General features: G+C 38.2%; 1 protein-coding gene and 1 long non-coding RNA gene across 6 annotated transcripts in view; one reads left to right on the top strand and one right to left on the bottom strand.

Moving 5' to 3' along the window:
* The window catches only part of Gramd2b (GRAM domain containing 2B), a 111,797-nt gene extending 106,150 nt beyond the window's left edge, over positions 1-5,647 (bottom strand). For 2 of the 3 annotated variants that reach the window (XM_087180535.1, XM_087180534.1), the window contains exon 1: positions 5,342-5,632. Coding sequence is in view for 1 of the 3 variants with exons in the window: in XM_004854461.3 (XP_004854518.2) it covers positions 5,342-5,466 (125 nt within the window). In the remaining 2 variants the exon portion in view is untranslated. Of the gene's footprint in view, positions 1-5,341 lie in introns of all 3 variants that reach the window. The other variant, XM_004854461.3, reaches the window with a different exon arrangement.
* The window catches only part of LOC147826642 (uncharacterized), a 411,596-nt gene that overhangs the window by 4,071 nt on the left and 382,938 nt on the right, over positions 1-24,587 (top strand). The window lies entirely within an intron of this gene.

Raw genomic sequence — 24,587 nt, 5'->3', positions numbered from 1 at the left:
AATCCAAACAGGAAAGAACTTCTGTTTCGATTAGGCAATAACGAGAATGGAGCCCAACATTTAGAATTCCTATATGTAATGATTGGAAGAATTTTCCAAAGTCTAGCTTCTAGCTTCATACATTTCACACCTTGCTTCTCTTCACTACCCACATGCTTCTGGTGCCCAGGACCTGTTCATATCACGATGTTATCACTGGCCCACTCATCTGTCCCACTGAGGAGGATGAGTTGGCTTGGTGAGTGGTGGGAATATTCCTGGAAGCCATTACTACACTAAATAGCCAGCAATATCTTATGTGTATATAGAAATGAAGCAAAAATCACATAAATGTATTCTACTAATACCCAGCTAAATGAATTTCCAAACAACTTCCCCTAGGTGAGAATGCCAAAAATGGCCTTGGCTACCAGACTGGAAGGGAAGTGTGATGGGGGGAAATTGAACTGGAAAAAGATAGCAATCACAATTGTTGTTAAAATATTGTCTGCAGATTTTACAAAAAATATATGACCATGTGAGCACCTTGCTAGGGAAACTTGGAAGATAAGCGAGGAGAGGATAGATGCTCAGCCACATTGATTTTGCAAAAACCCCAAATAACCCCCCCACACCCCCCCCACACAAACAAAAACACCTCTATGGTAATACATTCTGATAAAAAGTTAATATGGGATGTGACACCAACAAATAAGAAAGTGTGCTAGTATGGAAGGTGGCAGTGGGGGGCTAGATGCTCCCCCCCCAAAGCCTCATGCAGTCATAGGTGGGGCTTTTTCAGAGGTGGCTGAATCTAGAATGTGTGATTGATTCATGGTACAATGCTAGGATTAAGGGTGCTAGGATTAAGGGTGAGTGATTATTATTAAATCAGTCCACTGATTGGTTTGGTACCAGCCTAATCCCAATATTATGGATACAAAATAAGGACAGAAAGAGGCCCGTTGGGTCCCTTGCTTGCTTTGTTACCTTTGCTACCTCTGCCTGCTATGAACTGTTTCTCCTCTGTGGTGCCTGTCTGCCACGCCATGGACTGTTTCTCCTCTGCCACGCTACCCTGTCTTAGAGCCAGCTGATTATGGACTGAAACCTCTACAAACTGTGAGCTAAATAAGCCTTTCCTCCCTTAACTTGTGGGTATTGGGTATATTGTCTCAGTAATGAGAAAAGACAGAAGCCCTAGGGACACTCCCCTGAGGTTGTGTTACACCTTTCAGGCGGTACATTTTGAAAGGTAAATTGGAGGTTTTGAGGCCATCAAAGCAGGAGGGGGCTTCCAGCATGTTCAAAAACCTAATGGCAGCACAGAACATAGATATTGGAAAACTATGATATGCTTTGCGTAAGACAACTGTGGGAAAGTATCTTGTGAACTTTGGGAAAGAGATAGTGGGTCCTTTCTCTCCTAGCCATGACAGATGCTGAGAAGTTTTATTTTCTCCTGCTCAGAAAATTCTAACTTTCAGAGTAAAGAGGTTGACTCCTCTGTAGTAAACTTCTTCCATCACACACAGCCCCACAGTTCTATTTCTCCATATCCTGGTACACTTGGTTCTCTCTGGTTCTTGAGTTCCTCTGCCTCTCACTTTTGTCTCTGAGGCTTTGTGGCATTCACAGTCCTGCTACCCTGAACTTACCCATTCACAGAAATACCCACCCCAACAGTCAGGAAATGATTGTCATTACATATCCCTTGAACGTGTTCTTGCTTTCTTTGGGTGCTGTCAATTCATTCTTTTTCCTGAAGAGGGAAGCTGAAGCCTCCTCATTTCCCAGGACTCAACCTCCCTCCAGCTTCTAAAGAAGCAAGTCCCCAACTTATGAACATCCCAGTTTTGAACTTTCACAGGTACAAACAGACCTCGTATTACTAACATTTGAAGATGTGAACAAATCATGGAAGTAGCTCATGTGTCTGCAGACATTGTCACAGTTGTGCTGCTGTGTGTTACTGTACAGTATGATAGTGTACACCAGTACAGTACAGTTGGGGACTTGCTGTACTTTTTTGTGTGTTTGGTTTTTTCATGCTTTACATTGTATATCTGTGTCAAGGGTATATAAGACTCACTTTGTTGGACTCCACCAACCAATTTGACTTACAAATGCTCTCCTGGAATGGAATTTGTTCATAAGTCAGGGGCTTACTGTATCACTCTTCTCTATAGTTCCAGGGAACAAAAGCTGAGTCGTTGTTTTGTTTTGTTTTTGGTTTTTTGAGACAGGGTCTCACTATGTAGTTCAGGCTGGCCTCAAACTCACTTTGATTCTTTTGCCTCAGCCTCCCCAGTGCTGTGCTTACAGGTGCCCACCATCAAGCCCAGTAAGGCTATGGTATTAACTAGTGAAACTAGTGTTAAAAAATAGTAACTCCTACTTTCCAAAAAGAAGAGGAAACAAAAATGACCATTACACACATGGCAATGATGTGCTTATTACTGTGTTAATAAGAGAAATGCAACTAAAGCTGTGGTGAACACTGTTTCACACCTTCTAGAGTGCAGAAAAAGTGAAAACTCAATCTGCTCTCATGCTGAGGCAGCAGAGTAACTGCTGGTGGTAGTTTAAATGATGCAGAACACTGGAGCACAACTTGACATTAATGAGAAAAATGAGTGGTGTCCATAATCTACAATGAGCAAATTCCTCTCCCACGTACATACTTTAGAACAGTGATGGTGAACCTTTTAGAGACTGAGTGCCAAACTGCAACCCCAAGCCCACTTACTTATTGCAAAGTGCCAACACTGCTATTAAACTTGATACTTAGGTTTTCATTTAGAAAAAACAACTCTACATTAACATCTTTTATCTTACAAGAAAAACACAATACAGGCATGCCATGGGTTCACCACCACTGCTTTAGCACGTGAGGCTACCAGGAGACATGGGCAAGATAGAGTTTGCTTGAAAGAGAAAAAAAGAAAACAAAACAACTGTAAATAACTCACAGGGAGGCCTGAGTGCTCCTACAGTGAACATGACTTTATGGCACATTATGAACATGACATTAGGGGCTCTTTTTTGACCCTCAGTGGGTTCCTGGCACAATTACAATAGAATGCTCAACCCTTAACATCTCCTCAGTTCTCTGCTCTCCTAGGTTCTTCAAGATTCAAGTACTCTCCACTTTAGGACAACATGTTCTTTCCCAATGTCTGCCTGGCAGGGTCTTTTCATTTTCTAAGCCTAAATATTACTTCCTTGAAGAGTTCTTTATTCATCATTTGATTTAAAGTAACCCCCTGTCTTATTCTCTGCCTCAGCTTTGATTTGTTTCCTGTAAAATCAGTTAATTTTTGAGTTATCTGTTTGTGTATGTATGTATGTATGTATGCATTCATTCATATATTTTACCTTTCTCTGACATTCAACTAGTAACTTCTATGAGGGCAGGAACTGGGCTCATCTCACTCTTAATTCTATCCCCTGTACCTCCCATATAGCCTGGCATTTAACAGTTACTCCATAAAACTTTGTTGAACTGATTGAACAAAAATACTGTGTAAATTCTTTCTGTGCCTCTTTAAAGTGGTTTGTTGATCTGTGTTTTACTTCATGAAAGAATAATAAGATACCAAAATAGCCACAGAAATTCTTAATATTTACTTAGAAGGTGAAGGGAAGTATTTACTTGCTCTTATTTTTGATCTCAAAAATTTAACCAATGTGTGCCTGAATCCTTCTGCAAATCATATTCAGTAATTTTACACACAAGCATTAAACAGATTTTTCAACTAGGTTAGAAGTCCTCCAATGTCTAAACTAGTTGGAAATATGCTAAATATTTTTAGGTTGGTCCCAATACACATTTCAAAATAGCACTTATAAATGCTAAGATAGAGTTTAGATTTTGAGTACCTGATATGCAGGTGACATGGGCCTGGGCCCTTTTTGAAAGAGGTTTGTATTTAGGTTGGTGCAGGTTTTAAAAAAATTCTACTTCTTTATCAGTAAGTATGAAATAGTATTTATTTAGATTATGCTTAGTGAATTTTATATGCATTTGAATTTCATTTATTTTTCTTTTTTACAGCTTGTGCTGCAAAGAGGAGTTTACCTGTCACTTATGTGACAGCTTAAATGTACAAAGCACTGGAGAGACACTTAAAACTCAGCAAAATATGGAAATAATGCAGGAGTTTTTTGGTTTTTAACCATTAGAATTATACTCTTGCTCAAATGACCACTACAGCAAATAAGATAGATTCCTTTTGCTGCTGGATAGAAAAATTAAGATAACTTGAAAAGAAATAGATTAAACAACATTTTGGATAAATTCTTGGTCTCTAAAACTTCTTTTTAAAATGATTTAATTTGTTTTCATAAGCTGATATGAGAAAGACATTCAATAAAAATGAGATTTCTTTTTTTTAATATCATCTTTAGAAGCCATAATTTTCAATATTTTTGTGTAAATTACTTTAAATGAATAAAAATAAAACAATAAATAAGTCTTTAGTTTTCTAGATATGGTGTTATCTAAAAGTAAAACTTGGTTGTGGAGGATGTTTCATTGCTTTCATTGGTGTTCACATGAAAGTTACGTAAAAGCTCAATGAAAAACTTCTTATATTTGATTTCCACTTTTGATTTCTATACTTTATAAATTGCTAGAGAATTATTGAAACAAAATGAATAGTTGACAATTGAATTTTCATTAAAATATGTAATTACACAGTCTCAGAGTGGTTTAGATGTAGATATTAGTGTTCATATCTGAGGATATGTTTAGAATCTGGTCAAAGCTGCTGTCAATCACTGTATAGTAAGTAGTTGAACTAGAGCACAGCTAGTACTATTTTAATATTTAATTTAACTTAAATACTAATTTAATATTTAACAATTAATTCAATAATTTAATTAATAATTAATATTAATATTTTACAGTTATTTAAAATTTAGAAAGACAAAGTGAAAGGCAAAAAGGGCAATTCTTTTAATATTTTAATAATTACTAACTCATGACATTAAAAAAACCCCAGATAATTCTAACAGCAAAGTAGGTTTTTGGTTTAAATATTTGTCTTTACTTCCTGTGAATCTGAGAGTAAGTCAACAATTGGGACTGCCCAGTGGCCATTTATTTAGTACCAAGAAAAGTCCAAAAAAAGCACTAAAGAATATTTCCTCAGTAGCACAATAGTTCTGTTTGCTCAGATCATAACCCTTCTTTCTGTTCCCTGGAATCCACCGCCCAATATGCCTGGGCAGTGCCTCCTCTTTCCCCTCTGGAGACTGCTGTCTTAGATCAAGGAAAGGGATCTCCAAGGCCACATGTGGGTGGTCAAAGTTCCCTGCCGGTATGACAGATGGGATGGCAGGGCCGTGCTGTACTCACCTGAGGAATACCGAGCTCGGGTTGTCCGTGGAGCTGTGTGGGGCCTTTGCACTGGCCTTCTTTGGGCTGCCTGGGCTATCAAACTGGAACACCGAGTCGTTGGAAGACAGCCTTTTCTTCACCATTGTCCACTTGTTCACGTCCACGTCAAGAACTTAGCTCAAAGGCTCATTTCTGAAGCTCCTAAGTAGAGTGAAAATCTGTTTCAGCTCCACAGAGTTCCTGTATTGCAAGAAGCTCTTCACCTGACTCCTAATCCAGCTGAGACTTTTTTTTTTTTTAAAGTTCAGTTAATGAGTAACAATGTGACAGGGTAGTTTCCACCCTACCGACATTTGCTCTAAAAAAGAAGCAAAATTCAGCTTTCAGTTTGCTAATACTGACACTACTAAATCTGTGGATTTAGGCAAAAAAAAAAAAAAAAGTCTCAGAAAAGAAAACACTTAAAGAATAAAAAACAATGAGAAGCAGAGGCTGGCAGCAACTAGGCATTAAAAGTAGGATGCTTTTTCTAATCTCCCAAGTCTGACCAGCAGAATGAGGAATGTGGATGTGCTTTATGCCTCTGCCCATACAGGAACCGACCAGCCCACTGTGTGTGTTGCAGCCAATGTTTGGCAAGATGTGCAGAGCTTCACTACTGCACTCATTGGTCCTGGGCCCTGAAAGGTTCTAGAGTTCTTAGGCAAACAATACATACAGAGTCAAGGTAGTCTCAACATTCAGCTCTATATTTTGCTGGACTACAAGAGGCTGTAGCCTGTGTTCCAAAGCAGCAATAAAGACAGACAACTAAACACTAGGAGAGAAGAGTTTGAGACCTGTCTGTTGCTTGCTGACTAGGCAGCCATAGATGGTTCCAGTCCTGCAGGGCCTACAGGATTAGAATGAAATTATATAGGATATTACCAGTATCATCATACTAAAACCAAAAATGAGTTTTTAATGCAATTATTTTCAACTACTTAATAATGTTCATCCACAGGAAAACATCAGCGTCCTCCCACCAATATTTCTACCAGCTGTGAAAGATTTGTTCTGAAGTAGCTTCTTTCTCTCTCCTTGTAGACGTTGTGATCAGGTGCTGACATTGGAGAATGGCTGGTTTAAGAGTAGTACACAAATTCCGATTGTGGAAGAGAGCAAAGATTCCTGAGAAATCAAACATTTAGCCTCAGCATCATTAGCACTTTGTTCTGACCAACTGATAAGCACAAGGGACAGGCTTGCACTGCTCTGTGTTCGATGTTGACTCTGAGTACACTTTGGAAATTAGACAAAGCATGCCTTTCTGTGGGATTTTCCTGGTGCCTACTAGGGAGACCAGCTTATCCTGGGTGTCTGGGAATCTTCTATTTCTTTCTTTTTTTTTTTTTTAGAACCGAATGCTCTGAATCCTAGGAAGCCCTTAGTGCTGGGTAAACAGTGATGGAATCTCACCCTAGTGCCGAGTTCCCCTGCTGGTGCACTGACCCAGCTTCCCTCTTGCTCTTCCTTGCAGGCACTATCTGCATTTCTCTTTTCTCCCCTTATCGCTATACTGCCACTGCATAGGAAATCATTTTGGAAAGACATTAAATAAGCTAGGTTTTATAAAGTGTTTAAACATACCCATCACCATACCTTATTAATAGCAAAAAGCTTCATGGTAGTTTCTGTTTCATCGAAACAGAAAAGTCTCACCAGTGCAGATGTTAATAAGGAATGAAATGCAGTGTGTCATTCGCTGTCATGTAGGTTTGGAGTTTAATGAGGTGGGGAGATCCTTAATTTAGAACAAGATGTCTCTAAAGAAAGAAATTCCAGTGTCAGTGGCCAGTCTTTGGGCTTAGTTTTCAAAAGATAAGCTTGCTGAATACTCATTCAGTTTATAAAAATATGTCTGTTGGCAAAGCTCCAATTTTTAAAAAGTGAGTTCTTGTACCAACGCTATACTAGGAAAAGACAATGTACATAACTGAAAAGGTACCTAAAGCTAAGAGAGGTAGGATGGCAGTGAATAAGGTTAGTTCTTGAGTCTCTGTTCCAGCTAATATTTTTTGTCAATGTAGCATCTCTGTTAGATAATTTTATATATAACCTCTCATTTAATCCATGCCCAAGTTACATTTTTATAAAGAAACTATATCTTAAAATTTAGTCACAATTAAATAGTAAGACTTTCATGGTAGAATTAATTCATTCCACAATGTTTATTGAACATTTACATTTAAAAGGAGGCAAGATCATTTGAGATCAAAATAATTTAAGAAAGTCTCATGGAAAAGGTGGGGTCTGAGTTGCGTTTCGCTGAGGACACTTTGAAAACTCAGAATAGAAGGGGGGCTGGGCTCCTGAACAGACAAAGGGCTTGGACAAGGTGTGTGTAAGAGTGGAGTTAGGGGATAGAGGAGCAGCTTTGAACCATCACATGGAGGCTGAATCACAAAGAACCCTGATTGTGAATGAGTTGAGTTCAAACTTCACCCTGTAGGTAATGGGGAAAAAGGATGAAAAATTAGTTTCATGGCCAAGTGCCTGGTGCTTTGGGAGCAGATGTGTTGGACCATTATTGCAATCATTTGGGTGATATGGTTATTTCTATCAGGCAGCATTTTACCAGCCTATGGGAAACAGTCTGAAGAGTGAAAATAGCTTTCCCACTCTGCCTGGAACCAGAGATTGAATGTAGGGCCTTCTCAGTGAGTTACATCCCCAGCATGTTTTTATTTTTAATTCTGAAATAGTCTCTTGCTAAGTCTCTAAAATGGCCTGACCAGGCTGCGACTTGGAATCATCCGCCTCAGCCTTCAAGTGTGTTGGGATTACAGGCATGTGCCACCAACCCCAGCTGCAAAAATAGTCTTGACCAAACACTGGGTTAAGATTTTGAGTTAATTCCTTATCATAATAAGTTGTGCCAAAGATGAAATTTGCTAAAGTCTAGAGCAGAGGTCACAAAATCAAATAGCTTCAGGAGCCAGAAAGGTAAGTGAGGGTGAACATAGAAGCCAGAGAGTAATGGAAAAGTGGAATGGTGATGCCCTGTTAGGGACATTCAAATTTTAAACACAGTTGATGCTGGTGGGAGGAGGTGTTCTAAATCTTGATGAGAGCTAGATTCAGCTAGGGCTTTAGCTGGTATTTTACTTGATAGGAGTTGCTTGTTATAAATCTGAAAAAACTTGCAAGTAGTTCATGTTCAAATGGGAATAAGGTTCTGAGGAACAAGACCATAGGGGAAAAAATGTGAGCCCTGACTGCTGTACTTTTAAGATTTCTAGCAGTTGATAACTGTGCAGCATCCACACCAGGAGCACAGCTCTGGCCCTGCATGACTGTTTTGCTGTGGCCTTGGCCTGAGGCACTCCTAACATGCACTGCAGTTCCCATTTAAGAAAATTAAAACAAAGAGTAGATCAAAGATAAACAACTGTAGTAGGACATGTAGATAAATATAGGTATAAAATGAGCATACCATTGGCCCAAATAAATAATCCATCGAAATAATTAGGTTACTACCAATATACAGCCAGCAGAGACCCATTTATATCCTTCTGTGGAATTTGAGATTAAAAAACAAAAGCAAACATGACAGAACTGACACCTAGCAGGCAGTTTTAGTAAGATCACCAATGATTTGACTATCTCATTTCTCTGATACTTTCTAATAAATCACAGTGTTGTACCCTTATAAATCAAACTTTTAAAAGAGCATTTGACAAAGAGAAAAGAGAAATGAATTTGGGCTCTTTCACTTGACAAGTCAGTTGACATCTTTAGGCTTAATTTTTTTCTTCCTCCAAATCAAGAAATTGTAGGTGGGATTTGACATGCTCTCATGTTCTGCTTGGCCTTTATCGTGTTTTGGAATTAGAAATTTCTTGCCTATTTTATAATAAATAGTTTACCTGGACTTGCCTGAAAATGAGACCAGCAAGAGCGTGGAGGCAACCTAAATGGTAGATGCTTTGCGGTGTGGCTGCAAAGCACCTTGGTCTCCAGCCTCCCTTGCCTTACTCTATCTGTTCTGCTTCATTCTCATCACCTGCGTTTGAGTTTAAAATTCCTGTCTTGGGAGATGTTGGAAATCTTCTCAAACTACTTTTCTTTGTTCAAATTCCGTGAATTAAAATTTGGCCATAAGAATTATTTCCTTCAATAACACAAGGCTTATAGTCACAACAATTCAGTATTGTGCACTGATGATAGTCTTTGTTTATATTGGAGCATTCTTAAGTCCACTAATAAGGAATAATATTCCTACTGGTGCCAGGCTAGATAGGAGGTGGCAACTTGATGCCTGTATGTTCATTCTCCTCTTCCTCTTCTTCCTTTTCCTGGAAGGGTGGCATTTGGTTATCTAGGCACAAGATTGAACTGAAAATACCAGTTAAACAGAGTTTCAAAAGTGAACCTCCCAGTGGCATGGAATATAGATTTCTATTTATAAATAAATGAGATTTCTTCTATAATTAAGCAAAGCTAGAAATACTTGTGCTTTAAGATTTATCTGGTGGATTGTGCTGTGTTTAGGCTGGTATTAAAACATTAGTTTGTATATCCTAAGGACATAGTGGTGCCATCTGGGCATGGAAAGTTCAAGCATAAAGTCTGTATGTAGTTAGTATTCAGAAAACGCTGTGGATGATGATGAAACTATGATTTTTGAGCTGGTCATATTTTCGCTGATGTTGAATAGAGTCATGTAATATGATTGAAATATATGGTTTGGTTTTTTCTCATTGCTGTGTGTCTCATTAGCTGTGTGTCTGCATGTCATTTGAGAAAGACCTGATCCCAGAGGGAGGAGGGGATATTAACTAACAGTCTGGGCATACAAAATGTTGACACTGGTGGTAACAGCCCACCAGTTCAGGCTGACTCATGGACTAGATTATAACTGAAATCCCTTCCTTTCTACTCAAACTCCTTTAATGTTTGGTTCCTGTGATAAAGATCCAAGAGGAGGTTTATTCCTCCCCTAAAACTGTGAACCCTTCTTTGAGCAGATGCACACAGAAGACATATGTTGCCCGTGGTAGAAAATTACTACTATTTGTAATATGTCATGATTTTAGAGGGGATTTTGTTCCCAGAAAAATTAGAAAGTTGATATTGCAGCTGCAGTAAATATGGTAAGATCAGAGTTAAGGTAACTTTTATTTTTCACATTCATTTTTTTTGTGATACAGGGTAAAGAAATTTGAAAACTCAAATTCTTGTTCTAGTTTTGCCACCCATGTGGACAAATCTCTTCACTGCTTTTGATTACGTTTGCTTAAGTTCATAAAAGGAGTTGAGGTAATTGATTTTAAACATTATGTTATTGTAAATTTATGTTGACTGATCAGTATATTTATTCTTTAATGGTGATGTGCTGGTAAGCTGGTTTTTCAGAAAAATAAAAGCTCTGATTTGTGGCACTGGTTGAGTTTCATAGTGTAAAACCCTCACCATGTCTGGTCTTTAACTACTAACATGATGTCTTGAAGGAGGCGTGGGGAAAAAAATGCTGATAATTTGCTGTGATTCCCTCACCCTACTTAAACATTCAAATTTGGTTGTTTGTCCCAGAGTTACAAGTTTCAGGAAAATTGTGTTCTGTCAATTTTAAATAGCATAATCATCTTACAGATTTTATAGTCATTATTGTGTATTCTGCCTTTGATTTTAGGAAATTATTTCTAGAGAGGTATTTCTGAAGATGCTATGATTATTTGTATCCCTATAAGAGATTTTTTTTGTATTTATATGTAAAATAAATTTACTGTTTAAATTATTTTAAAGTTTATAGTTTAGTGGCAGTAACTACATTCATAACAGTGTACCAATAAGGTTTTTAAATGTGTTTTTTTTGTTTATCAAACAAGGTGCTGGGATTTCAGTAGTGCACCACCATGCCCAATATGCTTTTGAAAATATCTTAATTAAAATGTGATTTATACAATGCAAAGTGTGTATAATTTAGTGGTTTTCAGCATATTTACAGAGTCCTGCAACTGTTCTTGTCATCTAATTTTAGAACACTTCACTCTGAAAAAAACCCCTGTACCCCAAAGAAACATGGTCCCCCCTGCCCACTCCACCCCAGGCAACCACTCATCTGCTATTTTACTTTTTATTTCTATAGACAAGACATCTCTATAAGTCACCTGTAGAAAGAGAAAGTACCTATTCTGGACATTTCATAGAAATGGGATCATAATATTTATATTCTTTTGTGACTGGCCTCTTTCACCTGTTTTTAAAGTTCATCCATATAGCACACTGTATATCATTATAAGTAATATTAGTACCAAGTATACCAAGTAATATTCCATTGCATGGATATTCTATGTTTTATTTATCTATTCTTTAGTTGGTATATATTTGGATTATTTCCATATTTTGACTTTTTATGAATAATTCTGCTGTGGACATTTGTGTACAAGTTTTTATGTGGATGTGTTTTCAGTTCTCTTGTTTATATACTTAGGAGTGAAATTGTTATATTTAACTTTTTGAGAAACTGCCAAACTCTTTTCCAAAATGCCTGTAACATTTTACATTCTGACCAGCAATAGGTGAAGGGTCCAATTTATCCATATGCTTGCCAACACTTGTTTTTTTGTTTTGTTTTTGTTTTTTACTATGGCCTTTCTGGGTGTGAAGTAAGGTCTCATTGTAGTTTTGGTTTGTATCTTCCCAATGACTAGTGATGTTGAGCATCTTTACATGTGTTTATTGGCTGTTGTATATACTCTTTAGAGAAAAATCTATTCAAATCCTTTGCCTATTTTTAAATTGGATTGTCTTCTTATAATTGAGTTGTGTCCTTTATATATTTTGAATACAAGTTCCTTAATGTATGATTTGAAAATAATTTTTACTATTTCAAAGGTTGTCTCTTCACTTTCTTAACGATATCCTTTACAGCACAAAAGATTTTTATTTTGATATAGTCTGATTTATTGATCTTTATATCACTTGTGATTTTCGTATAGTATTTAAGAAATCATGACCTACCTAAGGTTATGAAGATTTAGTTCTACATTTCTTCTAAGGGTTTAATAGGTTTTGCACTTACATAAATGTAAGATCTACTTTAATATTTGTGCACGTTGTGAGGTAAGAATAGAATTTCTTTCTTTTGCATGTTTCCCTGACATTATTGTTTAGAAGACTAACCTTTTCCCACTAGATGGTCTTGTTCCTTAGTTGAAAATTAAATAATCATATATATACACACATATATTTCTGGCTAATGTATCTATTTGGTTGTTTATAATACCTCTTCAATTAATGTATCATGGAATCTCTTCATTCTCAGTTTTTTAAAGTAGTGAAGAGTAGCGAGGCTGGACCAAATTCAGCAGTGGTAACTGAGATGGTGCTTCTTTAATAGTTAAATCTGGAGAACTCAGCTCATAGGATCTTTTAAAATGTGAGTCAGGTCCAATGTGTGTAATTTGTAGCAGAAGAAATGCACACAGCTAATAAATAAATGAAAAATATTCTCCATTAATAATAAAATATGAAGACTTAATTGGATAACACATAACAAATTTTCAGGGAGTTTTTTTTTAATGAAGTCATCACATTTGGGATGATGGCACTAGGAAGTACATGCTGGTGTGCAGGGCTGGAAATGATCCTGTAAGGAGCTCTACACCAATTTTACAGAGGAGAAAGCAGAGGCCTGGAGGACCTAATGAATCAATCTCATTAGACCTTATAAATATCACACTTGTGACTGGCAGACCTGAGACTGAAACACAGAAACAACAATTCTACCCCAGTCTCAGTGAGCACTTAATCCAGGAAGTGATTTTGGGATTTCTGGTCAACCAGAGTTTGAGCTTGGCATCAGTGCTTTGCATCTGCAAAAGGTCTATAGCATGACACAGAGTGTGGTGAGTTACTGGGCCACCATGGGGCTGCAGAGTCAGAGGGAGTGGATTTGATACCACTCTAAAATTGCTAGCAAAGTTTTGTTTATTATTTTGGAGATAAGAAAACTGAATGTCAAGAGAAATTGCCTCTTTTGCTCATCCACACATTCAATTAAAGGAAAACAGAGCTGAGATTCAAATGCAGGTCTGTAGAATCCAAAGCCTTGTCTCTTTCTACTGTTATACACAGTCTCCCCAAAAGAAAATTCATTCCTATCTCCTTAATCATTTACACTTCTGTTCCTGTCAAGCCTCACAGGCAGTGTTTGTCTTCACAGTGTCTGTGTCTGTATGGTGATGCCCTCATATATCTTTCTGGACACATTCTCTTTATTTCCCCAGGTCTACGGTCCAAAAATTCTTATTCCCTTGAAGCTAGGCTTTTTTTTGAGGAACTTTAAAGCAATTGTAGATGGAATAATAGAGGAATTTAAAAAATAGCACTACATACAGTTGGTGTTCTGCTAGGACTCTTACATTACAAAATTTAAACTAGAAAACAAACAAAAGCCCCAAACCCCAAGTGTCACCCACAGGCTTAACAGGAATTCAAACAAAGCTAACCTAAAACCAAATCTGTCTTTCTGGAGTAAAAGGAACTTAAAACCAAAGCTTAAAAAGATAACATGGCAAATGTGACTTAGTGTCAGTGTATTGCAATCCCATTTGCCTTTTACTGAAATGGATAATACTGAGTTCTCCTGAATAAATTGAGACTTAGATTGCAACTTGATTTTCTAAGCCTCTCCAAGCATTGCTTGGTGTCCCTGTTTGCTGAATTCTTCAACTTGAATGGTATGAAAATCCACAAATTCTCTAAGTTCTTCTGTGTAATAAACATAAGCAAAATGCACTTGTCTAGGAGGTTCCTAAGTACTTCAATGTCTGTGGTATTGTTTTTGCTTTTGCTCAAATCTCTAATCATAAACAAGGAAAATGACTCTAATGGTCAATGTAGAGACATTCTATCCTTGAGGTATCGAAAGACACTTACATAACAAAAAGTAGCCCTCCACTCTCAACTGTTTTTCCAGGTCTGAGACCTTGCACTTACAGTTTTGGGTCAGGATCTGCTGAGTTCACTCCTCTCCCACAGAACACATTCTTCCAGGGCATGAGCTATACTTGAAACATCTGCTGGGTGCTTATCTTTGATGCAGGGCCTGCTGTCTCATCCTCATCATCTAGAGGCTAGATGATCTCCAAGATACTCTGGGGAATACCAGGAAGTAACTTCGAGTTTACTCCTGACCTGACCAGTGACAGCCCTATTAGCCACCTTTGCAAATGCCAGATCTATGTTTCTCTTTCAAAAATCTGTCTGCTCAGGCGGACAGGATCAGCCACACCTGGAACCCCCATGTGTGGGTGAGCAAATGACCACAGAAACATTCAGTATGACTGCTAAGCTCACATTACCTCCTCTCCTCAAGAGCTTTATTCTATCATGAGGTTGACTGGGAATTACATTCACTGACCCTTTAATCATGATCACTCTGTCTTACTCCAGTTTTTCGAGTGAGGAGAGACATGACCACTATGTCATGTCTTACTAGAAGATATTACTTGTATGCTACCTCAAAGGTTCCTCTCTAATTCTCCCTAACTGGTCTTCAGTATACTCCTATAAGAGAATGACTATACATTATATAAATTAAACAATAAATAAATATACCCAATACAACTTTGATGTCACTATTAAATGATATTATCAGTGTCTTATCACCTATGTCTCATCTGTGTTTGCCTTCTGTAATCAGTAAATTGTTTTTTTGTTTTGTTTTGTTTGTAGTACTGGGACTTGAACCCAGGGCATTCACATGGAACTATGTCCCCATCCCTTTTTATTTTTCATTTTGAGACAGGGTGTGCTAAGGTGCTAAGCTGACCAGGCTGGAGTCAAACTTGTGATCCTCCCTCCTCAGTTTCATAGAGTGCTGAGGTTATAGTATGCATCATTATGCCTGCTGTCTTCTGTGAGAAGAACATACTTAAAAAATGTCTTGTGACATATTCATTATGGTCATTTCTCCACTTTGGAGATTCAATCATACTTACTAAAAATTCTGTCATCTCAAAAGGTGTATTAATGGGAAATTGATCTTTTCCACTTTTCATTTTAAAAAATGGTCCCTCTGTGTCACTAATACCAACACTAAAATTGTTCATTAATTAAAAAAATAAGAAAACAGGAGCTAGGGTAGGGGTGGTTCAGTGGGGGAGCAAGGCCCTGGATTTGATCCCAGCACTGCAAAAAATGCATGAAGATTGCTTTTTTTTAAAACTCTAAATCAAACAAAATCTATCTGCTTGATGAACTTGAGTAATCAGATATTTTAAAAAATATTTAATTCATTTAAATATAAGGTCAGTGGAGAACAAAATATATGTGAGAAGATGATTTATTTGCATAAGAAATACTAAGATAAAGATTTACAAGTGAGAAGAAAGAACACAGAATGAGTTTAAACTAGACAGAATATAAGATTTTAATGCAAGATATTATTAAGTATGTAAAAATTTTGTCTTCTCTATTGTGTTTTAAATTAAATTCTCTTATTGGTACATTTCAGGTATACAACACAATTACATTTCTCATTGGGAATTGTACCTTTACATAATGCATCTTGGTTCTTATTTTTTCCCCATTCCTAGCCTTCCCTTCACTCCCTCCACCCTTCCCTATTTACAAAGACTTTATTTCTATTTTTTTCATTTCTCAGCATTGTTCCTTTCCCTTCTTTCCTTTCCCCTACCCCTCCCACTATCCCTACCCCTTTGGACCCTTTCTTCCTATTTTACATTTTCAATTATTCATTCTAATCATTGGTACATTTTAGGTATACAATATAATGACATTCATCATTGGAAATTTGCACCTTTACCTAGTCTCTCTTGGTTCTTATTTTTCACCCTTGCCCAGCTCTCCTTTCAACCCCTTCAGTCCTATTTACAAAGACTTTGTTCCTATTTTTCCATTTTCTCATATTAATCCCATTCCCTTCTATCCTTTCCCCTAGCCCTCCCACTTCCTTCCCCTTTGCCCCTTTTCTTCCTATTTCACATTACCTATTATACATTTAGTCCATATTTACACTTTCACTTTCTCACACCAGAGAAACTATTCACCATTTATACATGTGTGTCCTATGTATTTCACTTAAGAGTATCGCCTCAATGTGCATCCACTTAGCTATAAATGTCTCTAATATCTCATTTTTTATGGCTGAGCAGTATTCCATTTTATAAAAAAACCACATTTTCTTTATCCAGTCTCCAGTTGATGGGCATTTGGGCTGTTTCCAAGTTTTAGCTATTACAAACTGTGCTGCTATGAACATGGGTGCACATGCATCACTGTGGTATGATTCTTTTAATTCTTTGGGGAAGATCCCCAGCAGTGGAATAGCAGGGTCAAATGGGACTTCCAGTCTTAGTTCTTTGAGGTATCTCCATACTGATTTCCACAGTGCTTGCACCAGTCTACACTCCCACCAGCAGTGGAGCAGGGTTCCTCTTTCCCCACAGCCCAGCCAGCATTGGTTATTGGTTGATTTCATGATAGCAGCCATTCTTTCTGGAGTGAAGTGGAATCTCAACTTTGTTTTCATTTGCATCTCTTGAATGACCAGTGATGTTGAGCATTTTTTCATGTATTTATTTGCTATTTCTACTTCTTTGTCTGAGAAATGTCTGTTCATTTCAGATGCCCATTTTTGGACTGGGTCTTTAAATTTGAGAGATCTGATCTTCTTAAGTTCTTTATAGATTCGAGATAGTAGACCTTTGTCTGAGGAAGAGCAGGTGAAGATATTTTCCCACATTGTGGGTTGTCTCTTCACACTGCTGGTGGTTTCTCTAGCTGTGCAGAAGTTTTTTAATAAGAAGAGATCCCACTTGTTGATTGTTTGTGCTAGTTCACGGGCAACTGAGGTTTTGTTCATAAAATCCTTTCCTACACCAATGTCTTCAAGGGATCTACCTAACCTCTGTTCCAACTGGTTCAGAGTTTCTATTTTAATATTTAGATCTTTAATCCATTTTGATTTTAGTTTAGTGCATGGGGAGAGAGATAGGTCTAGTTTTAATCTTTGGCAAGTTGAAGCCCAATTTTTCCAGCACCATTTGTTAAAGAGGCTATCTTTCCTCCAGTGAGGGTGTTTGGCTCCTTTATCAAAGATGAGATGGCTGAGTGTGTCTGGGGTTGTTTCTGCATCTTCTAATCTGTTGCACTGGTCCTCAGGTCTGTTTCTTTGCCAGTACCATGCTGTTTTTATCACAGTAGCTTTGTAGTAGAGTTGCAGGTTGGGGATTGTGATACCCCCTGCCATGTCTCTGTTACCTAGAATTGCTTTTGCTATTCTGGGTCTCTTCTTGTTCCAAATGAATTTTTGGATTGTTTTCTCAAGGTCTATGAAGTATGCTGCTGGGATCTCACTTGGAATTGAATTAAATCTATATAGCAGTTTTGGAAGTATGGCCATTTTCACTATATTAACCCTTCCTACCCAGGAGCAGGGGATGTCTGTCCATTTTCTGATATCATCTTCAATCTCTCTTTTCAGAGTGCCATAGTTTTCAGAGAAGAGGTCTTTGATTTCTTTTTTTAGGTTGATTCCTAGGTATTTCAATTTTTTGGATGCTATTGTGAAAGGAATTCTTTGCCCTATTTCTCTCTCAGTGAGTCTGTCATTGGTGTAGAGGAAAGGTATTGATTTTTGTGTGTTGACCTTGTAACTAGCTACTTGACTGAATTTGGTAATTAAGTCTAGAAGACTTTTGGTGGAGTTCTTGGGGTCTTCTATATAGAGTATCATGTCATCTCCAAATAATGACAATTTGACTTCTTCATTACCTATCTTTATTCCTTTAATTTCTTTCTCTTGTCTAATTGCCATGGCTAATGTTTTCAGAACTATATTGAACAAGAGTGGTGATAGTGGACATACTTGTCTTCTTCCTGATTTGATTGTGAAGGATTTCAGTTTTTGACCATTTAGTCTGATATTGGCTGTTGGTTTTTCCTAGATGGCTTCTATCAGTTTGAGGTAGAGACCATCTATTCAAATTTTTGTAGGGTTTTTATCATAAAGGCATGTTGGATTTTGTCAAATGCTTTTTCTGCATCTATGGAGATAATCATATGGTTTTTGTCCTTGGCTCTATTGATATAGTGTATTACATTAATTGATTTTTGTATATTGAACCATCCCTGCATCCCTGGGATGAATCCCACTTGATCAGGGTGTATGATCTTCTTGATGATCTTCTGCATTCTGTTTGCCAGTATCTTATTAAGGATTTTTGCATCTATGTTCATTAGTGAGATTGGCCTATAGTTCTCTTTTTCAGTTGAGTCTTTTTCTGCTTCGGGGATCAAGGTGATGCTTGCTTCCAGGAAGGAATTTGGGAGTATTGCTTCCCTTTCAATTTCATTGAAGAGTTTCAACAGTAGTGGCAGCAGTTCCTCTCTAAATGTCTTGTAGAATTCAGCAGTGAAGCCATCAGGGTCCGGGGTTTTCTTAGTTGATAAGTTTTTAATTACATTTTCAATTTCTTTGATTGATATTGGGTTGTTCAGAATTTTTAGGTCTTCTTCATACAGCTTTGGTAATTCATATGTTTCTAGGAATCTGTCCATTTCTTCTGTGTTGTCCATCTTACTGGCGTATAGGTTCTGGAAGTAGGTATTGATGATCCTCTGGATTTCTGCTGGGTCTGTTGTAATTTCACCATTTTCATTCCTAATTGCATGGATTTGGGCCTTTTCTTTCCTTTTTCTGACAAGGTTGGCTAAAGGTTTATCAATTTTGTTGATTCTTTCAAAGAACCAACTCTTGGCTTCATTGATTTTTTGTATCGTTCTCTTAGTCTCCATTACATTGATTTTTCCTCTGATCTTTATAATTTCCTCCCTTGTATGAGCTTTGGGGTTGTCCTGCTCTTCTTTTTCTAGAAGCTTGAGGTTCAGCATCAGGTTGTTTAATTGGGCTCGTTCTGTTTTCCTAATATGCATATTCACTGCTATGAATTTCCCTCCTAAGACAGCTTTCATTGGGTCCCATAGATTCCGATATGTTGTATTGTCATTGTCATTTAATCGAAGAAACTGTGTGATTTCTTCTTTAATTTCCTCTGTGACCCATTGGTTATTCAGAAGTGTGTTCAATTTCCACATGTTTATGAAATATTTTGAGTTTCTTTTGCTATGGATCTCCAATTTCATCGCACTATGGTCTGATAATATACAGGGGACAACTTCAATTCCTTTGCACTTCCTTAAACATGTTCTATGTGCGAGTATGTGGTCTATTTTGGAGAATGACCCATGTGCAGCTGAGAAGAATGTGTATTCTGATTTTGTGGGGTGGAAGACTCTTTAAACATCTGTTAAGTTCATTTGTTCAAGAGTTTGATTGAGTTCTGGTATTTCATTACTTATTTTTAGTCTAGTTGATCTACCTATTTGTGACAGTGGGGTGTTGAGGTCCCCCACTACAATTGCATTAGTGCATATATGACGTTTTATGTCCATTAATATTTGTTTTATATAGTTGGATGCACTAGTGTTTGGTGCATAGATATTTATGATTGTCATCTCTTCCTCTTGGATTCTTCCCTTTACAAGGATGTAGTGTCCTTCTTTGTCTCTCTTAATCAGTGTTGGTTTGAAATCTACTTGATCTGCCAAGAGGATAGCTACTCCTGCTTTTTTTCGGGTTCCTGTCACATGGAGTATTGTTTTCCACCCTTTAACTTTCAGTCTATGAGTTTCCTTTTGAATGAAGTGTGTTTCTTGTATGCAGCATATTGTTGGATTTTGCTTCTTGACCCATTCTGCCAGTCTATTTCTTTTGATTGGTGAATTGAGACCATTAATGTTGATGGTTATAACTGAAACATATTGACTTGTCATTGCCATGACTTTTTCTTTTTGTTGGGTTCTCCCCCTTTCCATTTAATTTCTTGTCATGCCAGATGAGTTCATTCTGCTTTGCTTCCTGGGGTTGTGATCCTCAATGTCTGTTCCTAGGATATTGTGTAAAATTCTTTGGAGTTTGGTATTCACGAAGTTCCTAAGGTGCTCTTTGTCATGAAAGTGTCTTATTTCTCCATCCAATTTGAAAGATAGTCTTGCAGGGTACATCAATCTGGGTTGGAGGCTGTTTTCTTTTAGGGCTTGGAATATGTCACTCCAAGCTCTTCTTGCCTTGATGGTTTGTGTTGAGAAGTCTGCTGTGATTCTGATGGGCTTTCCTTTGTATGTGATTTGTTTCTTTTCTCTGACTGCTTGGAGAACTTTGTTCTTCTGTTGAGTTTCTGGAATCTTAACAATTATATGCCTATGTGTAGATTTTTTTTTGATCAAGGCTATTTGGAGTCCTATATGCCTCACTTATCTGTATGTCAAGTTCTTTTCCCCTGCTTGGGAAGTTTTCTGCCATTATTTCTGTGAAGAGATTTTTTATGTCATCTCCACTTTCTCCTGTTTCTTCTTTGACTCCAGTTAGTCTTATGTTATTCTTCTTTGCATCATCTAGCAGTTGCTGGATTGTTTTCTCATGTTCCCTTATAATTTTGAAGCAATTTTTCTTTTCCTGGTCACTAATTGCAATCTTATCTTCTATATCTGAAATTCTGTCCTCACATTGGCTCATTCTGCTGTGTACATTTTCAGTGGAGTTTTTCATCTCCTGGAAATCTATTTGCATCTGTTTTATGGATTCCATTTGTTTCCTATGTTGGGATTCCAGCATGTTCTTGAGCTCCTCTCTAGATTTATTATCATGTCTTGCAGTAGGGGCACAATTTCTCCTGTTATCTGAGAAATTATTTCTGATTTCATTTTTTCCATATCCCCTTTTGTTGCCAGTTCAGTAGGTCCAGGTGGTTGAGTATCAGAGTGTTCCATCTCATTTTCCTTTGGGGTTGCTGTAGGTGATCTGGAAGTCTGGTTTTGAGACTTATTTATGTATTTTCTCATTTCGACTGGGGGGGGGGGTTGCTGTTGGCGCCTGCAAGGATTATGTCCTCTGAGCTGGGAAAGGTGGGGCAGGGGCCAGGAGCAGAGGTAGGGATGGTGACCCAAAAGCCCTTTCCTGTGGGCTGGGAGCAGCAGGAGGGATGGTGGCCGGAAATCCCCTTCCTCTAATCTAGGAGCAGTGGGATTGCAGCTCAGAAGCCCTTACCTCTGGGCCGGGAGCAGTGGGAGGGATGGTGGCCTGGAAGCCCCTTCCTCTGGACCAGGAGCAGTGGGATGGTGGCTCAGAAGCCCCTACCTCTGGGCCAGGAGCAGCGGGACTCAGTACCCTGGTCTGGTGGTCCGGTGTCCTCTGCGTCTTTGTATTGTGGAATCAGGCGGCTGTACAGAGGAGCTAGGAGTGGGGGGGTCCAGTGGATTGCTGCCAGGGCGTGGGCTGATTCGGCGTCTTCCATGCAACTCAGGACCTTGGTAGGGCGTGCGCCAACCTGCCTGTCTGCAGCGGGCTGATTCGACGTCTTCCGCGTGACTCGGGACCTCGGCCTTCTCTATTATTTATCCTTATTCACACTCTTTCAATCAAAATTTGCCCTAAGATTCTGTGGTAGAATGAAGGCATTGATGACTCCAGGCCAGGGTCCTTTGACCTATAGCTTAAAAATATTTTTTTATTAGTACATATTTGTAGCACATAATATTTATATTCCTTGTGGGGAATTGGCACATGGACACAACACATCTTCATCACTCTTTTCATCCCCTTTCCCTTCCCTCCCTCCCCATCCCTTGATCCTGTTTTTTTTTTTGGTGGAGTACATAATGTTCACATTATTTGTGTGAAGTTGGTACATGTACCTAACACATCTTAAGTCCGTTTCTCATTCCCTAGTTTTCCCCTCACTCCTGCTTCCCTACATCTCTTTATCCTCTTCCCCTTTGAGAAGGATCTATCTCCCTACTTCCTATTATCTATCTTTCATTTTGCTCTTCATTTATACTTTGGGTTTCTCATATAAGAGAAACCATGCGATATTTAAGATTATTTGATTTACTTCACTTAGTATATCCATTTTCCTACAAATAACTCATTTATTTTCTCTGGCTTCCCCATGGTCACCATGACAACCTGCCTGAATTAGAGGCATCCTTCCTGAGAGACCATATGGAGCAGAGCTGGGTCATTCCTGCTATTGAAGGATGTCCAGCTCCCAGCTGACCTGCCAACTCACCACAAGCAGGACTGAGCCCCGATCACATCTAATTGACTTAGATTTGCAGAGCTGCCTGCCAACCTGTAGACTCATGAAAGATAGTACTTGTTTTAAACTTGTAAGTTTTAAGATGGAGTATTATAATGCAATAGCTAATTGCTTCTGGTCCTATATACATAACTAATAAGGTAGATAATAATAGCTCCTTCCAGAACAATCACATTTTCACTGTTGTTAACTGCTTGAGCTAGATGAAGATAGCTTTGCCAAGTTGGAAGTCAGCAGGAGGAACTGAGGGAGTGTAATGGAATCCTCCTGGAATAATAGCCTAATACACCTCAGAGGCTGGCTGTCTTTAGATTCAAGGAAAGGTAGCTTTAGGTTAGGGAGAATGACATCTACTGGAAATCTCAAAACTGTATCTGGTAGGCCTATAAACTATGACCACCACACCCCTACTTCCTGGCCCTGCTCCTTCCACTTCCCTGTCTGTCTTCCCATCCCTCTGAAGCCTCTCCAGGCAGAGCTCACAGAAGTGCTCCCTGATCACTCTGCCTGGCTCATTACTGAAGCCCTTCTCCTCACCTCTCTGTTGCCTGCATCTTGGACTTTTGCACTGAGGGGATAATGCACCTTTCATGTCTGACACACCTGGCTTCCACTTCTGCCTCATCTCACGCCTGATATGACTTTCACCCTCAGACATGTTAAGGGTTTAGTATCTATGTATTCATTTTCTCTTTTGCAAAATAGAGGTGAGATTTATTAAAAAGTGTCTATGCTGCAAGAGAAACCACCAACAGAGCTAAGAGACAACCTAAAATGTGGGAAAATTTTTTTACCAGCTATATCTCAGACAAAGGACTACTATCTAGCATATATAAAGAAATGAAAAAAAATCAGACATCCCCCCAAATTCAAAGACCCAATTCAAAAATGGACATCTGAAATGAACAGACATTTCTCAGATGAAGAAGTAAAAGCAGCAAGTAAATATATGAAAAAATGTTCAACATCACTGGTCATTCAAGAGATGCAGATGAAAACAACACTGAGATTCCACCTCACCCCATAAAGAATGGCTGTTATCAAGAAATCAACCAATAACAAATGCTGGCAGGGGTGTGGGGAGAAATGAACCTTTCTCCATTGTTGGTGGGAATGCAGACTGGTGCAACCACTGTGGAAATCAGTATGGCGATACCTCAAAGAACTAGGCCTAGAGGTCCCATTTGACCCAGCTATTCCCTGCTGGGTACCTTGCCCAAAGAATTAAAAGAATCATACCATAGCGACATATGTGTACCCATGTTTATAGCGGCACAGTTTGTAATAGCTAAAGCTTGGAAACAGCCCAAGTGCCCATCAGCTGAAAACTGGATAAAGAAGATGTTTTTTTTTTTATAAAATGGAGTACTACTCTGGCATAAAGAACGAGAAACTAGAGACATTTATAGCTAAATGGATGTATATTGAGGTCATACTCTTAAGTGAAATAAATAGGACACCCATGTGTAAATACTGAATGGTTTCTTTAGTGTGAGAACCGGAAAGTGTAAATAAGGACTAAAAGGTATAATAGATAATGTGAAATAGGGAGAAAAGGGGCAAAGGGGAAAGGGAAGTAGGAGGGGTAGGAGAAAGGAAAGAAGGGAAAGGAAAAATTATGAGAAAAGAAAAAAATGGAAACAAAGTCTAAGTAAATAAGGAAGGGTGGAGGGGGTAAAGGGCTCACAGGTAAGGGGGAAAAAATAAGAACCAAGGTACATCATGTACAGTTACAAGCACCCAATGATAAATGTAAATGTATTGTACACCTAAAATGTACCAAGAAAAGAATCGAAGCAAAAAAAAAAAAAAATAGAGACGAGAAAGGCACTTAGCAATGTTCTGTTCTTTCTCTCCACTGCTTAACTTTACAGTTAAGGGAAAAAAATGAGGAAAAAACCAGATGCTATTGCTTTAAAGAAAAGTTAGTCCAAGGTTCTTTGGATCACTGGTTAAGGTACTTTCTGCTGGTTTGGAAACTTTGAGTCATGGGTCAAAGCTTTAGTAAATATTAACCCTCACTTTACTACCTTTGTTATTATCTGCCAGAGAAGTGAAAGTTCACAGATTTTATGTAATGGGAACAGATCCAA

The sequence above is a fragment of the Heterocephalus glaber genome, unplaced genomic scaffold, assembly GCF_053883595.1.
Source record: "Heterocephalus glaber isolate CG9 unplaced genomic scaffold, H.glaber_assembly_v1.0 deba00001463, whole genome shotgun sequence".
NCBI classification, from domain to species: Eukaryota; Metazoa; Chordata; class Mammalia; order Rodentia; family Bathyergidae; genus Heterocephalus; species Heterocephalus glaber.
This window is presented reverse-complemented; position numbering and strand designations above follow the sequence as displayed.